At 39.2% G+C, this 17,552-nt stretch overlaps 1 protein-coding gene across 3 annotated transcripts; it reads left to right on the top strand.

The window, feature by feature from the left end:
• Positions 1 to 59: 59 nt before the first annotated feature.
• Positions 60 to 11,782, top strand: UPP1 (uridine phosphorylase 1). Of its 3 annotated transcripts, none has more exons than XM_041411794.1 (8): positions 60 to 126; positions 2,700 to 2,765; positions 5,539 to 5,656; positions 6,136 to 6,294; positions 7,289 to 7,403; positions 7,858 to 8,067; positions 9,586 to 9,732; positions 11,184 to 11,782. In XM_041411794.1, the coding sequence occupies exons 2-8, from the start codon at positions 2,713 to 2,715 to the stop codon at positions 11,321 to 11,323; spliced, it is 942 nt and encodes a 313-aa protein (XP_041267728.1). In that variant the 5' UTR covers positions 60 to 126; positions 2,700 to 2,712; the 3' UTR covers positions 11,324 to 11,782. The 3 variants fall into 3 exon arrangements, with proteins under 3 accessions (XP_041267728.1, XP_041267729.1, XP_041267730.1); XM_041411795.1 differs by having other exon boundaries at positions 80 to 241; XM_041411796.1 differs by lacking the exon at positions 60 to 126 and adding an exon at positions 388 to 407.
• The last annotated feature ends 5,770 nt before the right edge of the window (positions 11,783 to 17,552 follow it).

Genomic DNA, 17,552 nt, shown 5'->3' with positions numbered 1-17,552 from the left:
TTAACCGGGCCCGGGGCGGGGCGGTGCCGCCGCTGGCGGGAGGCGGCTCGGCCGGGGCTCCCCGCAGCCCGCCCGGGAACAGCGAGCCGCTCTCCTCGTTTCCCAGCGGCGGATCCCGCTGCCCCGGTGAGAAGCGCGTCCCGCCGTGCGCCCCGGCAGCCCGCGGTCCGCTCCCGGTGGATGGTGGGGTGCCTGCCGTGTCTCTCAGCCCCGGTCGGCGGACCGCGGGGGCGGAGAGCGGGTAGGCACGGGGGGCGGCGGGTGGGTAGGCACGGGGGGCGGCGGGCGCAGGCGTCCGTCCGCTCGGGCGCTCGTTTCGGCCGTGCCGCGGCGTCCGGCGGATGGGGCCGCTTGCTCTGTCTGCGGAGCCGGGGGAGCGCTCCGCCAGCAGCGAGGGGAACAGCAGGGTAAAATCAATTTTGCATCGACTTCAGCTTTTCCTGATGATGGACGAGCACCGAACAAGAGCTTTTCCCTACAGAAACCATTGGCTGTGGGCTTCCTTCAAAAATGACGGGGGGGAAATGAGAGGTGGCAATTATAGTGGATTCTGCATGGGTTTAAAGCACCAGTCTAAGGATTTAGATGCTTAGGTGAGATATTAGGAAGAAATCCTTCACTCACTGTCTCACTGAGGATGGTGAGACACTGAAACAGGTATCCCAGGGAAGTTGTGGATGCCCCATCCCTGGCAGTGTTTAAAGGACAGGCAAGATGGAGCTCTGAGTAATACGGTCTAGTGAAAGGTGCTCCTGCCCATGGCAGAAGGGTTAGAACCAGGTGATCTTTATCAATAGTGACCAAAGTATTCTAGGATTCTTTGGGTCCTTCCAACCCAAACCTTAAAACATGCTGTGTCTTTTGTTTACCTGAGTGCTGCTGGGAGCACATTATTGTTGAATGTCAGTTTTAACTTTGGCTGAAGAAGACTACAGAAACTTTTGACATGTCTGTAAAAATTTCCATTTGGTTAGTGTGAGAGTTTTGTGGCTGTAGATTAACCGGTTGCTTGTCAGCTACTACCTGATTGCTCTCAGGGGTCTGCCATGGCAAAGCTGCTTTGTGCTCGCTCCTTCCTTCAGTTCCTGCCAAGACACCTCCAGCTGGGTGCTTTTGAGGGGGTAAGCTGGACCTTTGGACTGTCAGAACTTTGTTCTCAGCTTTTCGAAGTGTATTCACTTGTGTACCTGTGTACCTTGTGTACCTGTTCCAAGTGTACCTGTGATTACTTAGGGGAACACTTAAAAATCTTGTGGATGCTTAGTACTGTGAACAACACCTGAATGAATATCCTTGGTTTATTTGCAGCCATTTTTCTTCTTGCGACATAAAAATCATCAGTTTCTTCTTCCTAGCTTCTAACTCCTCTTTATCAGGACTCGTGACTGTAGGAAGAAATGATGTATTTTTCCTGTAATGTGTGTGGTATGTGGTGCTGCCCAGTAGTAGCTGACTATACTTCGTACTACTGTAAGGAAGTGTAGTTGATTATAAGTGCAACTTTTATACTTCCCCTCCTTGACCACAGATGGTTGCATACATTTAGTTTACCTAGTACCTGTAAATTTGGGTCTACTTAATAAAGGTTGATATTTTCAATGAAGAAAACAAATTATCCTTATAAATTTTAATACATTTCCATTATTCAGTGGCTTTTAACAGGCAGGTCTCTTGTTTATTTTGTTAGGTTGTGCACTTCGTTAGAAAATCACATATGATGTAATTCTGTTGCAAGATCGATTTCTTCCTGTTTCCTTGTGGTGTAATCCTGGGGTTTTTAAGGATTACAGTCCTGTCTCTGTTATAACCTCTGTGCTGCCAGGCCCTTCTTAATGGAGGGTGGAGTAAAATGTTATGATTCAATACTTCCCACAAGGGCATTCCCAGAAAGTACCACCTTCAGCACGTAGCCTTAGTCACTTCTGAAAATAATAATAAATTAATCATCCTATCATTATAATTCTGTCCTTGGACCAGCATGAAAGCCTCAGTGATACATTTGTCTATTTAAATGTAAAGAAGAATGCAGCAGGGAGAAGGTTTTGCATATAGGTTAAGGTAAAGGATCAGAAAAAAAGGTATTCAGGGTAGATGATAAACTGGAGAGCTGTGACTTTTCGAAGTAGTATTTTATTTTCATGTTCCTTGCTTTATGCTGGAGAAAGAAGTGCTCTTAAGGCTACTAGGAGGAATTTAATGAGGAGGATATTATGAGTAAGATGCTTCCTGGACTTGGGTTTCAGGTGTCTGCTAGCTAGGGCTGGGCTTTGAAGACCTTCTGGAGCCCGAGGTGGAAGGGGAGTGAAGCTGGTTCGGCAGTCACTGCTGTGTGGGAGGTATGGAGGAAAGAGGGTGAGGTAGTTAGCAGTGAGACTTGCCTCTCTGTGGCCAGTGAACCTGCAGCTGTTCACCCCACAGAACAGAGGTAGTGGTGAGGTGGGGGTTGCAATAGCAAGGGATTAATTTAGGCTTGAGGGATTTGAAAGTGGTGATGCTCAGCGGTAAAAAGTGTAGATGCTCATTTTGTTCTTTTGCTCCAGTTATAAAAGCTGTAGTGTGGCTGGATTATTTGGGGAATTTAATATTCATGGTAGTTATCATCAATACAGAAGGTTTTTCTCTCTGTTAGTGCTTCCAGCTTTACGGATGGCACTATTCTGATGCACTTATATGATTTTTTTTTTAAAATGTAATTCTAGGTATAAGACGTACATGGCTCCTGGCTCCTCAAATGAGAAGAAAACTGATGATGGACAGGCTTCAAAGTAAGATTGACAAATGAATTATTTTGTCCAAGTTTACACTTCAACTTCCTCCCCAAACTCATTACACACTCATTCAGTTGAAGATAAATTTTATGATAATAGTGCCAAGTATCCAGTAGCAGATGTTTTGACAATTGGATGCTTTATTGCTTTACCACACCTATACAGAGGTGGCTAGCCATTTGAACTTCTCTCAACAGTGAATATTTCAAAGCAGGGTGATGTTTTATTTTTTCTTCTTTTAATCCAATGAGCTGCTGAAATGTTGATTTTGGCTGCTGCTTCAAGAGTTCAAACAAATATTTCAGTGTGTTTCTCTAATCCTTACTTTAAGCTTATTTTGTCTTTGGATTTGTATTTTACTTATACCCTTACAAGTTGTAGGTGCTTTACAACAGCTCTAGGGAAATAAATTTTCTGCTCCTGAACTTTGCATGCCAAGGATTTTTATCAAGCAAACTTTGCCTCTCCTGTAAATCCATGGCATTGATCCTATGTACACATAATAATATGCTAGTTTTTATTGCTCATTTTACCCAGGGTCCAAGTCTGCAATCAGATGTGTGGATAATGAGCAAGTTGATAATGGCCCCACTGTATTGAGGTGGTCTGTCAGAGAGTGCTGTTGGTGGCCTGTGAGATGAAAAGGGTGGAATATAGCTACAGATGAGGAAGGAAGCTGTGTTTTGGCCAGGCATGAGGACAGTGGTATTACATGAATTTCCTTGAACTTTTAATAGAGGTCTTGCCTTTCCACAATTTATTTCTTGGAGAGAGGCTTTTATTGCCAGTGTTCTCATGAGGAAGGAAACATTTTTTTTTTGCTCATCTGAGGATAGATTGCAAAATGATTTCAAATCGTAGCCTATCCTATTTGTATGTGACAGTCATTCCAATGGACATCAGTACAGCCAGATATTGGATCTGCGTTACTGAGTGAGCCAGTAAATAAATGTAGAGAGTCCCACAAAACTGAACAGGAATAATTCAGGGGAGGCAGCCCAGAAATTCTGCTAATATGAGCTGGTGAATTCCTAGGTTGTCTGTCTTCATGACAAGCCATACACCTGCTCTTCAGTCCTCCCAGAGCCAAACAGGTCTCTTGGAAGGAAGAACAAAGGCAGCCAAAGCCTTTGGTTCCACCTCAGGCAGGATTTGTATGAAGGGAGGCAAATGGAGACCATGGGAGATGGAAGGGAATTCCTGCTGAAGGGGTGAATGGACTGGCTGCCTGGGTGGGCAGCTCTTTCAGTTTTTGCTGAAGGTGATTGTCTGCGGTGGGCAGGGACAGATAGGGTGGGTTGGGATGACACCTCTTTCCTTGGTGGTGCGGCTGTTACTGGATAATTAATGATGTTCCATCAGGAACAGAAGAAATTGCTATACTCAGAATATCTGGTTGTAACTATTTGCTTTCCAGGGAGGAGTTCAGTGACCTCAGCATGGGCATCTTGGCCACTGTAGACTTCCTGCATCCTGCACAGGCAGATAAGACAAAGGAAGAAATGGAAAGCATAGTTCCTTTCTGCCTTATCTCCTTTCTGGAGAGGCATTAGAAGGCAGATAAGATAACCTAGTAATCTAGACCATCTAAAATAGTGCTAAACACCTCTGTTTAGGCTTCAGAGTTGTTCCTTAGTTGTCCTAATGATTTTTTGAATGAAGTCCAGGTGAACTCTTTTGTTTGTCTCCTCTGACAAAGCAGTTTGAATTTGCTGAGCCATGATGTGCCTCCACTGGGCCTTCATTAAGCTATTAAATCATCTTCTTGTGTCTCGAAGCTATTTACCGCTTGATTCCATCTCTCAGAAATTACTTTGAAGTACTGGCAAGTGTTCTCCTTAAGCTTGTACTTATTGACTAGTCTTTTCCTACCTGTTTCAATTCAACTTAAAACATCAAGCACAGAAAGTAGACATTTTATAAATCATTCGGCTTGTTTAGTTAGTCCACTATTGAACTATCCATGAACGTGATCCCACAGACCAAATAGTTCAGGTTTCCCTCCCTGGTCCTGTCATTTCCTGTCTCTTCAGACAGATTAATTTTTATTTTTCTTTTAAGATGTATCATTTCTTTACAAGAAGCACTTAGGAAGAAGTGAATTATTTTTACCTCTTCCCCTCTTTTCCCTTTTCTTGAATTTTTTTTTTTTCATTTCTATGGTTTTCTCCTTGCTTCAGATCTTCACTTTTCTCTTTTGTTTTTCAGATCCTCTGTACCCTTGTTATCCTCTGTTAGGGTTTTTTTCTCCTATCTATGACAGAGTAAGACGAATTGCCAGAAATCTAGTTTGAGCTTGTCCATAAAGCTGAAATCATGCCATCCTTCTCAGGTGGCTGACAGAGTTTCAGTCAAAACAGAGGTCAAGTTTTGCTTTTCAGTTTTGCTATAGATTGCCTCTGTATTATGGTGGGCTATTGACTTTTGCCTGGTCCTGCTCCCATTGTTCTGCTCACCATAAAGACCCACTACGGTACCCAGCTTTAATACTATTTAAGATAATAAGAAAAAGATTAAGATTACACTGTTGCAAATGCATCTGAACATCTGGGCTTTTCTTCAGCAATTTCATCCTGTGTTATGGAATTCAGGGTTTCTTTAGCACAATGCACAAGGAACTAAAATAAGGTAGTACAGACATTTGTATGCATGGTATTTCCCAACTTTTGAATGCTTGACTTTGAAGAATTGTCAGCTGTTCAATGTTTGTATATATTCTGTATATATTTGTATATATTCTATATATTTCACAATGCTGATGTCTTGGTAGAGAGAATTTTATTCATCTGTGCAACCCTCACCTGGAGAAAATGAAAGAAGACATCCTGTACCATTTTGCTCTTGGGACTGGTACCCATGATTTTCCGACATTGTTTGGGGATGTAAAGGTAAGATGCTCTGCTTTGTTCAGCAGGCCTGAGCTTTTCTGCAGAAGGTGAAAGTGTAGCTGTCTTCAGAATAAGACTGTGTCAGCCTAACAGCAATTGAGGAGTACATGCAAAAGCGGAAAAATTTTCTGGGTTCTTGTTACTTTTGCTATCCAACAAAGCTGAGGGTAATTGATTTTGACTGTCTCATTTCATCCATTAAAAAGGCAAATGCTGTAGGGTCTATTCAGATACAACTTCTATTTGTTTGGTCTTCATATCAATATTTGTCATTCATTAGTTTAAACAGGGTGAAGGCATTTGAGTGCTGTAGACAGCTTTTTCCATAATTCTTCTTCATGGCATTTTAGAATGATTAAGAGAAGCAGCATATCTGGGGATAAATCTGTGCTAACTGAAGGCATTTGCATACTCGTGTTGTTCTTTGACATACTGAATTACACAATTGATTTTGTTTTGTGGAACTCTGTCTGCCCCAGTTTGTGTGTGTTGGAGGAAGTCCTTCCAGGATGAAAGCTTTTATTGCCTACATAGCAGAGGAGCTGGGGCTCGGGAGCCCGGGAAGTGACTACCCCAACATCTGCGCGGGCACCGACCGCTACGCCATGTACAAAGTGGGACCCGTGTTGTCTGTCAGTGTAAGTGCTTCCCCTCGTCTGACACGGGACATGGTTCAGTTTTCATGCTGTTCAACATGAATATTTCTTTTAAATACTTCACAATCCTAAACAGGCTGCTCAAAACAGTGCAGTCAGCTAATTAAGGATTCCTTTTTAGCCCTTTTTTGTAAGAGGGAAAATCTCCACTACCTTTGCTCCTTCTTGCATCCCTTTGTCCTCAGTGTACCACTGAGGTGTTGCAAGAATGGCCTTATAGATTTTTTGAGCAGTTACTGTTGCCTTATCCCTGTTCTGTACCCTGAAACAGGGGAAAAATTCACTTGGTGCATGTGGGGTGTTGGAAAAATGTCTGTATCACACCCAGAATGTATCTGCAATGGCACTGTCAAATGTGCTTAAGAGTAGCATTCCATGGGACTGGTGCTGCCAACCCATGTATGCATTTTAAAGAAATTCATAGCTTCAATTTGTAGACGCAATTACATGCTTCAATTGCAATTGCAAAGCTTTAGTATTACTTTGCACCCTTTCTTGTGAGCTGTAATTATCACAATATTGTGTAAACTAATGTGGATTTGTATTTGCTGAGCATCAAGACTAAACCACAGTGTCTGTGTTTTGAAAAAAATTAGCTGGACTATTCACTAGCACTTCAGGTTGGTAAAAAATCAGAGTGGGGTTTTTCTTGTGTTTAGGAAATGCTCCATGATGAAGTGCATTAGTCAGATATTGGGAAAGGACACTCTATACTTTTAAGAATGTAAATGTTCTGTAATTAATGATTTTTAGAAATACTGTATTTAATCCACAGTCTGCCAAAGCTAGGGAGAGTCTATTTGTAGGCCCTTTCAGTAGCTTTCTGTAGGCCCAGAAGCTGGGAGTTTTGTGGGAGTGAGTTAGGTGGCACTTGGGAAAACAGTATCAGGCAGGAGATAATGTCCAGCTGCTTCTTACACATATATATTGTGTTGTCTATGTGAATGTGGAATATTAATTTGTGTTTCCTTTTCAGCACGGTATGGGCATTCCTTCTATTTCAATCATGTTGCACGAGCTGATCAAACTGTTGTATCATGCCAAGTGTTCAGACATAACCATCATTCGCATTGGCACCTCTGGTGGAATAGGTATTTCCCCTCTTGATTTCTTTCTTCCCTTCTGCAAACCAAAGTGTCATTGCAGGAGAGTAAAGCATCTCTCTGCATGTAAGACATTAATGGTCAGAACAGTTTTCCACAGGAGGTGCATCATTTTTCTTCTGTAATTTTGAAAGTAAAGGCAACATCTACTTTTGCATAGCGAAAATGCACTTAAAGATCTGACAATGTGAGAAGAAGGATGCTCCTGTCCTGTATGAAAATATAGGAAAGAACTAAAAAAGGAAAAATTTATTTCTTTCAGAAATTACTTGTAATAATAAACTGAAGCAGCTGGGCATGGACAAAAAATTCTCTTGGTGGATTCAGAGGCAAAATTCCCACCTTTAAAAGAAACAGGGTTGGGTCAAGATGTATGTTTTATGTGTCTGGAAACTACTAGTTAACTGCATTGTGAAGATATATCTATTTCCTTTTGCTGCAGGTCTGGAGCCAGGCTCAGTGGTTATAACGAGGCAGTCTGTAGATGCCACCTTCAAGCCTCAGCTGGAGCAGGTTGTCCTGGGAAAGACAGTAATTCGCAGCACTAGCCTGGATGAACAGCTGGCTAAGGAGCTGATGCAGTGCAGTAAAGAAATCGGTCAGTTCCATACAGTCATTGGAAACACCATGTGCACTTTGGATTTCTATGAAGGTAAGGCTGGTGATAGACTAACAGGAGAATATTGGTAATCAGCAACAGATAAATATTGAATAATATATTAACATTAAGCTTCCAGTTCACTAACAGAATGCATTCCCTACTCTGGCTTGTCTCAAAAATCTCAATTAAACTATTTTTCATCTACTTAAAATCAAGCATTGTACTTAGCAGTTGGCTGTATCAAACTTTTAATTTTGTGGAGATTTCTCCCCAGCTTTAATAGATCCTCTGAAGTACATACAGTCTACTATACACTTCTCATGTACCTGTCAGGTATATTTGTCACAAAATTTGTGTGATTTATTGAAGCATCCTAGGGGATTAGAGGAGTGGGAATTATTTGTAACTTGTTTAGGATTGGTTTTCTTTGCACTGGTTAAGTACCTAAAGTAAATATTTTATGAAAAAAGGGTTGGAAGTTGTTTCAGTTTGAGCAAAGTAGTGAGCAAACAACCAAAGATAAGTTGCTGAGTTATGTCAGTGTGGCTATGTAGGAGACACAAACCTACAATACCTCCTATTTTGGATAAACACACAGGCATTCAGGTGGTTTTCTGATCTCCCAAATCTAGATGTTTATTCAGAAACGCCTTTCAAACCTTGTGAGAACAGAATATAAGTGGCACCTCATCCCACTTTTTCTGTTTGTTGCTGAGTAGGGGTCAAATGGTCTTCATCATAGTGCTCCAGCTTGGGCAGAAGCACACACTGTCAGTTTGTATTTCTCAGGCACCAACCACAGGTGCAAGCAATACTAAAAAAAGTGTCAGGGATGTTTTCAACTCATACAGCAAAAGCTGAGAACAGGATTGAGGACATTAATTTAGGAGTACATCTCCCAAACTCAAGAAGAGACTGAGTGAAATACAGTGTATTTCAACTCTGCTGTACTTAGCCTGCTGCTGTCTTGTCTGTAGGTGATGTTCTTGAATAATTTGACTAAAAATTTTTCTCAGAATTTACAACAGTATTAGCTAGTTAGCTTAAGAGACCCTACATGTCTTACCTTGGAAAGTTGTAAGTAATAAAATGTTCATCCTTTTAAGGTAGGAACAGGAGAGCATTTTTAAGCCTGGTGGTTTTTTTTAATGTGTTTTTTAATGTGTTTTTTTAATGTGCTTAATCAGTGATTAAACACATTAAAATGCAGCTCTTCCATACAACTTAAAGTTTGTTGTGGAATTTTGGTACTTGTACGTGTGGTAATGTACAGCATACATTTTCCTGCTTATGAATTTTGGAATTGAAGCTGAAGAAGACTAATTAAGTTACCATGATTCACCAATTACCATTAAGTTACCATGATGATTATAAAGAATACAAATAATATGTATACGCTCTAGCAATAGCTGAGAATCACTTTGTCCTATTTGTCTTATGCACAAAAATAAAGAGTAGTAGTAAAAGCTGAGCACTGTATTAAGGAGACTGTAATAACTGGGTGTTTTCAAAATTGAATTTGGTCTGTGACTTCATCACTCTGAAATGTTCTACAAAATTACTTTCTAGGACAGGGCAGGTTGGATGGTGCAATCTGCTTATATGATGAAGAAGAAAAACTGCAGTATTTGAAGAATGCTTATGAGTCTGGTGTCAGAAACATTGAGATGGAGTCTTCTGTATTTGCTGCAATGTGTAATCTCAGCGGTGTCAAAGGTAACCTAACTTAGTCACTTTATCCTAGCTATAGGAAATTTTCTGTATTGCAGGGCGTTTGTGGCTAAAAACTGCAAAGGAATGTTAACATACCTTCTGCACATATATAAAAAAGATATTTCTGCTTATAATTTTGTTGCTATCATTTTTTGATTTGTTTCAGTCGTGTCACAACTTATCATAATTCCTCATGCAGTTTTTACACGGTTCTGTCATTTGCTATTCCAGCCCATGGCAACCGTGTAAATCATTAAAGTACCTAATTAACCTATGGCATTAATTTGTTTTTTTCTAGTTAGCTTCTGAAGTTTATAGAAAGCAACTGCTTAGTTTAAACAATCAGGTGATTCTCAGATCTATATATATGTAACTATACTCAGTTTCTATACTTTCATATCAAATGGAACATTTTCTGTAGACTTAAGACTATGATTCTTAAACAGTTGAGGATTTTTAGTAGCATCATGAATAAACTGTTCCAAATCATAAAATGAGGTTTTTTTTAATGCATGCTAAATAAAAAAGGGAAATTAAAAATAATGTAAAACAATGTCTTTCTTCTTTTCATGTTAACTGTCTTCTCTCACTTTCCTTAGCAAGGAAAATGCTGATTTAAAACACTGATGTTTCTAAAACTCCTTTAAGCTTGAGGAAGTCAAATGATTAAATGTAAGCCAAAAGGCCAATCATTATATCAAACACATTCAGTTCTTACTGGCCTGAAAGGGATTAAAAACCCAACCAGTACTATCCCTGAGCAATTCAGGAAGCCTTTTGCTGTCTCTGCTTTGTAGGTCTCTAATATGTATTTACTGTGTGCTCTGCAAATTGCCACAGGCAGAAACCCCAGACAGAGCAGAGTTACAGGGCTGAGTGACAGACCTGAGCTTGAGTGAAAGGAGGGGTTTTGCCTTTGGGGCTCTGATGATTGCATATGAAGCCAGCATATGAACCTGAGATGATCCATGGGGTCCTCATGTGCTTGCAGTGTTCCCTGTCCATGAATGTGGAGGCAGCTTATCTGCTGCTTCCTGAGGGATGGCACCTACAGCACAGGCACTCAGCACAGGACTGTAACTGGCTCTGCTAGAACTGTGTGCCAGGCACGTCCTAGCAGGCATGTCCTGGGTACTTGTGAAATACACTCCCTATCAAGGAAAGCATAAGAATCATGATATAACATGAGCTATTAACATTAATAACATTAAGTCTGCAGCTGCCTGAGAGCTCTGGCTTTATTATTAGTGTAGCAAGCAGTTCCCTTAAACTATTTCTACCTTGTATCATCCAGATGCTAGTCCCCTAGCATCTCATGGTACTGCACACTCTTTTTTGGGGATTTGTTTTCTCTTGTGTTTCTGTTGTTTTAGTAGTTTGTTCAAATGTTTATGCTTTTGGACTGTAAAATGCAAGAGTGTCATTCCTAACTAATGCTGTCTTTTAATTTCTAGCTGCTGTAGTGTGTGTTACTCTTCTGAATCGACTCGAAGGGGATCAGATCAGCAGCCCACATGATGTCCTTGTGGAGTACCAGCAGAGGCCGCAGAAGTTAGTGGGATATTTCATTAAGAAAAGTCTTGGGAAATTGTGAAATATCCATCTTGTGTTTTAGAGAAGGAGAAGGCCTTTGTACAGATCAGGTTATGATTTCTGTGCATTACAGGTCTTTTGCCTCAGAATAACTTACATCATTCCGTGTGTCGGTGGGAGTTAATCATTTATGTCACTGTTCTTTGGGAACTGAATGTGCTGAAGGACTTCAGTTAAGTTTTACTTAGTTATGCATTGCTGGATAGAAAACTCACTTTTCTGTGAATTGGAAAGCAGATCTGTTGTGAAGGACAAGGCTGTGATAATACATGAAAAAGCTTTATTTATCTCTGCTGTAAAAGAAAAACTAGAGAGAAAATCAAACTTTATGGCCAAGTACATGCATACCAGCAAATTAACTTAAAAATTTGAATAATTTTCTTGTTGTTATAAACAATTATATAACTTATGATTGTCTTTGTTGCTTCACTTGTAAATAAAACTTAAAGTGAATACAGTTTTTTTGCAGACTTTGACAAATAAACAATACTATTTTCATATATTAAAATTTCATGGAATTGCAAAGTGCGGGACTGAAGTTTCTAAGCATTAAGGACTTGACACTGAGATGCTGAATATCTGTACTGCCTAGATACTAATCCAGCAGTATTTTAACTAAAGAATTGAATCCATACCCAGGAAATATTTATGCATTAAGTAATTTTGCATTGAGATACTAGCAATCTTTTGCTGAAACAAGACTCCTGCTTATGAAGAGGAACCGAAGGCATTCGGGAGATGCACAGCATGTTCACAGGTATTATGGTAGCCCTTTTCTTTTCTTGCTTTTACTTTTTTTTTTTTTTTTTTTTTTTTTTTTTTTTTTTTTTTTTTTTTTTTTTTTTTTAAATTTGTATTCATCTCCATTCTCAGGACATAACACTCACTGTTGCAATGGTTCCCAGTTCTTCTGAGGAACTGGAGTATACCTCTTAGTAGTACATGCCATCGAAACCCCTTCTGCAATTGCAGTTTTTTCCACTAACATTGGCCTAAGTGTTCAGGATTTTTTAAAAAATCATACTCCTTGCTGCTTTGCTACTGTGGTTTGAATGTAAATGTGTGGATACATGGTCAGTTAAAGAAAATGTGTTTATCTCTTTTCCTTTTTTTCTTTTTTTTTTTTTTTAGCTTTTTATTTTCCTTTTTTCTATTGCAGTGGGGGAGGGTCCAGTCCTAGCAGGGGTCACAGGTCAAAAAGTCTGAATAAGCTCTCAGAACAGCAGTGGCTGACCCAGGAAAATGAAATTTTCTTTGTGAGGATTGCAGTCTGCAATGCTGTTAACAAGCACAAGGGTTAGAACTATAAGAGAAGGATGTAAGTATTAGGCACAGTCGTCAAGTGACAGAGACTGGAAACAATGTGATGAAAACATTAAAAATAAAGAAGGGTGACACATGAACAGAAAATTGCCATTGAGGATCAGTCTCCTTAAATTTAATGAGTTTTTCAGCTGGAAAACATATTAGTAACTTTTAGAAAGTTACAATCTAGTCTTCTTTTAATTTTAAAACCACAATTTCTCATTTATCATCAGATACACAGGGAAGGTAAGCTTTCAGAGAAAATCTTTTTTCCCCTAAAGAAAAGAAGGGAAGTGGAAATAGCTCTACATTTTGTTTGAACTGTTTCTCCTTTATTAAAAAAAATAAAACAAAACAAAACAAACAAAAAAAAAACACCAAAAAAACCCAACAAAAAACTAACCAAACAACCCCCCCAAAAAACCCACAAACAAACAAACAAAAAAAACCAACCCAAAAACAAACACACAAAAAAAAAAACCACCAAAAAACAAAAAACCAAAACCAAACAATCTGTGTTTAACTATGCCTGGTGCTTGCCTAGGCATTGTGTGAAGTCTGTGAGGCCCTTTGGGAAACATGCAACAAAGCACATCTTTTTTCTCAAAACAGCAGCAAGGAGATAAAAACAAAATCATGTCAGTGCGTGCTGCACTTTATGATGAAGGAAGTCTTACACCAAATTGACTGGTATAGGTTTGGAGGAGACAGTTTGCTGTTGTATAAGAAATACTTAATAAGAAGCACCTAAAGAGACAAAATGTTTTACCTAGAAAACAAACACTTAATGTGACTCTGTGAAGCTCTGGGGAAGCATATTACTACAGTTGTCCTGGAGATATAAATCTAAAATTATGTCATTTGTCTTTTTAAAGCAAGGACAGAATTAATCTGGAAACTTGTTAAAAAGAATTTCTTGAATTATTTTAACAGTGTGTGCTGTCAAATGAAACAAAAAATTTTTGTTTTTACAGTCAAATAGTGTAGGCACTTCTGAGAACTCATATGAAAACTCTTATGTGCTAGATGCTAAGACATAAATGGTCTTGTGGCCTGGCCAAGCTGGAGATAAGGGTCATGCATTCATGGGACAAGGCAACTATTGTATTAAATCAATAGCCAAGACCATGGCAGAAGCCTCTTGAAAGATGAACCATTAACCTTTTGCCTGTATGTCCTTCCTCCTTCCCACTGTTCCTTAGGATACTGTACATTTCTTTCTGCTAAAAGATTTACTTCTGTGCTTCCCACCAGATGGACTAAAGGGACATATGAAAGCTTAAAATTAGAAGCCAAAGGATACCAAGAATCCTCCTGTTTCTGCTGTTCCCCCTCTCCTGATGCTGTGTTCCTAATGCAAGAGGTCACTCTACAGACATATCTGACATGCAATAAAATACTTTTCCTGACTTCAGGGGAAACTTGCCAGAATGTTACTCTGATAAGAACAATTGTATTTTCCCTTATGACTGCAACTGGACAGGGAGATAGAGAAGTGAGTCACTTGTGTGCATCCGGCCAAGAAGTTACCTTCCTGTAGGCTTTACAGAGAGTTATACAATATTTGCAGGTTTTATAGGCAAGTCAATTGTTCAATATACCCATTATTATTCTTTCTGTAGAACATGAATCAGGAATTGGAGTGGTGATATTTTAAAAGACATATATGGTATCACATATATGTTTAATATTACACAATGCAGCGTTTCCAAGTAGATTTACGAATCCTGCAAACTCCAGAAACCCATTTCAAATCAAGGACCTGCTGTGGTTCTCTGTGCCATCCTGTACTTAGCAAAATACTATACAATCCATTTAATCCAGGGGTCAGAAGGGATAAAAGCAAAGAAGGAATGCATAAGATGTGAATAGAGTGGAAGCAGGAAGGGAGAAAAAAGTGGTTCCTACCAATGGTTTCTTCTGTGAGTCATGGTGTTCTGGCCTATTCCTATCATTTTGTTAAAGAAATGGTTGAGATCATAATGAAGACAGGCTATAATGCAATGGTTTTACATTTGCAAGAGACTGAAAAGAGCAGGAACTGAGGCAGTTATTTGAAGGAGTGGATTTTTTTTATTTTTGTCATCTTGATATATCTCAGAGAAGGATTTTCTTTAAATGAAGGTGTGAGAAATCCTGACAAGGAACATTATGGAATGACCTGTGTCCAGAACTGGTTAGACAACAAATTTTTTTATTTGTCCTTTAAAAACCAAGTGAAATAATTTGATAATTTCAGTATTTCTTGAAAGTATGTGCATGTAATAAGCAATATTTTTTTAACATTCTTCTTTTTAAAGGATTTTCAGTGCATTGTGGAACAGAACTGGATTTTTTTAAAGTTGAGATCTCAATATATACTCCTAAATAAAATGGTTGTATGGCTGAATCAGGGGTGGTTTTAATTTCCATTAAAATCAGGTGAAAGAAAACCAAAGCAGCAAATTGGGCTTTTGGGATGGATCTGTGTGTAACAACAGAATACAAGAAGGCACAGTCGTGTGATTTGATGTTACTGTTTTGGTTTGCTACAAAATGTTGAGGTTTGCTTTTCCTGAAAGTTTGTCAGTCTTTGAGTGACTAAAATTAATGTTTTATCTTTCTAAAATAATTGCCATTTAATATTATGCTCCAGAGTATGGATTAAATTACAAGTCCAGAAAGTCTTCTGCTGAAGAGAAAGGAGTTGCTGAACAGATCAATATTAAATCTGAAACTCTGTGGTACAATAATAGAAGAAAGAGTAATGCTGACAGGTACAGTGCTTTTGCTTGGGCTACAAAAAAAGTGAAGCAGCAGCAAAAGACAGACAAGAGCTGGTTTTACATGACACATGAGCCTGATTCCAGACGTTTCTTGTTGGCACTGAGCTTGTAGCTGTGAGAAAATTTTCAATTTCCTATCAGTCTGTCATTTTACGAGAGTAAATTTCCTAGAGCTCCCCAGAAGTTCAAACAAACTACCAGCTTCCTTGGGAGACTGGGTCTGTTTTGTTGGTTTAACACATAGCTCCATTTTAATCAGCCCCATTATTTGACCTGGCCCACAACTAACATTTTTCATCAGGCCCTAACTTTGCACACACGAAGCGTCTCCCAGGAAAGATGCTACTAATTGATGTCATCCTGCAGGCACTTTGTCTGAACACAGGTCTGGCCCATGTAAATATTTACAAGTAGTACTCCTATTAACATTAAAAGGAAAGCCTTGTGATTACTTAATAAACCTTGTGAAAGAAGTGGTGGGTGGTGATAGGAAAATAGGTTTGTTTGCCAGATTCCCAGCCATATTCTCGCATGATTTGACTGCGTTCCTGTCCATACCAAACAGTATTGTTGGCTCCCGGGCTTCAACCTATTTAACATATAAAATTATGTTTCTTTGAAAGTGCTTGCCAGCCTACTCTAATTACATTGTATTAAAACTGTAGGCTAGACGTGGCGTGTTGATGGTATGATACTATAAAGCAGTCAAGTTTTAAAACCAGAGCTGGATGCTGGCAGGAGCTTTTCTGTCTTTTCAGCCCAGTGATTTGGGATAACTTGTATATTATAAAAGTAAAGTTTTGAGTTAAAACTGAGGCAAAGCCTGCTAAAGGTAAGCAGAAGCAAAAAAAGGGCAGATCACTCTGTCTTGTCTTTACTCAGAGACCCAATTCTGAGCCTGTTTTTGTTTCCATTCCAGAAGGAGGGAGTGGAGCACATGATGAAATCCATACCTTTCTAATTTGCCCTGCAATACTCAAGATGTTGCTGTTGACTACAGCCACTTTGTCAAGGAACCCTGAAAATATTCAGTTAATATAGCTATTACCCGTTTATAGCGAAGTAATTATATAGTTAATATAGATATTTAAGGCTGGTACGTGCACAGGATACTGCTTGATGCTCTCCTGATGAAACCTAGGAATTCAAAAGAGCTTCCAGGAAGGCAGCAATATAGCTGATGCATCTTTCAAAACATGTTCATTACTCCTTGGATTTTCCTGCCTCTGTGTTTCATTTTCATACTATATCTTTTGTGCCAAGGGTTTGTTTGGGGCTGGGGGGTGATTGTTTCATTTAATAATTCTCATATTTCTATGACATTCAAAATAATACAATCAAGCTCATAGAATCTGTGTCTTCTAAAATTACTTTTAGAAGTAATTTCCCAGAATGTCACTGCAGCGATTGTTCTTGGTGGAATGGATATCTTTTACTTTCCTAAACTTCATTCTAGAAAAAAGTAGGTCTGCCACTGGAGGACACAAAATGAGGCAAGATTGAATTTCTATAGGAAGTGAGAGACTTCGCTAATGAAGTAAGAGACAAATGAAGTCAACGTAACTTGATGGTGAAAGGTGTTTGTCTATTGAGTGTCTTACACAGTAGAATGGGGAGTCAGTAGTTCATTAGTACTGGACACTAATTGCATACAAAATAATTGGTTCAATGAAAATAGAATGCCACATTTATGAGAATGTAATTATATAGAGCATAATAAATTAACACATCACAGTCGGATAGGCAGAGATTTTGCAGAAAGTTTTGTTCAAAATAATTTGGCAGATGGTTCATGCGAGCTGCTTTAGCTCACACACAGACAGACAGGAACTCTCTTCCATATCAGGTGTTTTGATAAGTAACTGCTTGTAATTCATTATGCTGAGTAATTTATAACTTCCTACAAATCACATTCTAAGGATTCTTGTCCCTGGCTTTCCAGAATGGCTGTGTGATCTCACACATATTAACAATTAACAGTATTTCAATTTCAGTTTCTGAAAAAAAAAAAATTTGTTTCAAAGTGCATACTTCTGCTGTGCACAGAATTTGCATCACTGCTATCACAGAATGTCATCTTTGATCCTAGCAAGAAAAATGACTGCCCATCCTCTGAAACAGCAGTCATTTTAGCACTGCTTGACTGAAAGAAATGCCATC

The sequence above is a fragment of the Onychostruthus taczanowskii genome, unplaced genomic scaffold (genome assembly GCF_017590055.1).
Source record: "Onychostruthus taczanowskii isolate IOZ18803 unplaced genomic scaffold, ASM1759005v1 scaffold37, whole genome shotgun sequence".
NCBI lineage: Eukaryota > Metazoa > Chordata > Aves > Passeriformes > Passeridae > Onychostruthus > Onychostruthus taczanowskii.
The sequence above is the reverse complement of the archived record's forward strand: the minus strand, read 5'-3'. Positions and strand labels throughout refer to the sequence as shown.

Bases quoted from the DNA above. Each gene is read 5' to 3' on its own strand.
- UPP1 (XM_041411794.1), top strand. From the start codon at position 2,713: ATGGCTCCTGGCTCCTCAAATGAGAAGAAAACTGATGATGGACAGGCT. The intron at 5,657-6,135 runs GTAAGATGCTCT...TGTCTGCCCCAG, and splicing joins CATTGTTTGGGGATGTAAAG to TTTGTGTGTGTTGGAGGAAG. The intron at 6,295-7,288 runs GTAAGTGCTTCC...TTTCCTTTTCAG, and splicing joins GACCCGTGTTGTCTGTCAGT to CACGGTATGGGCATTCCTTC.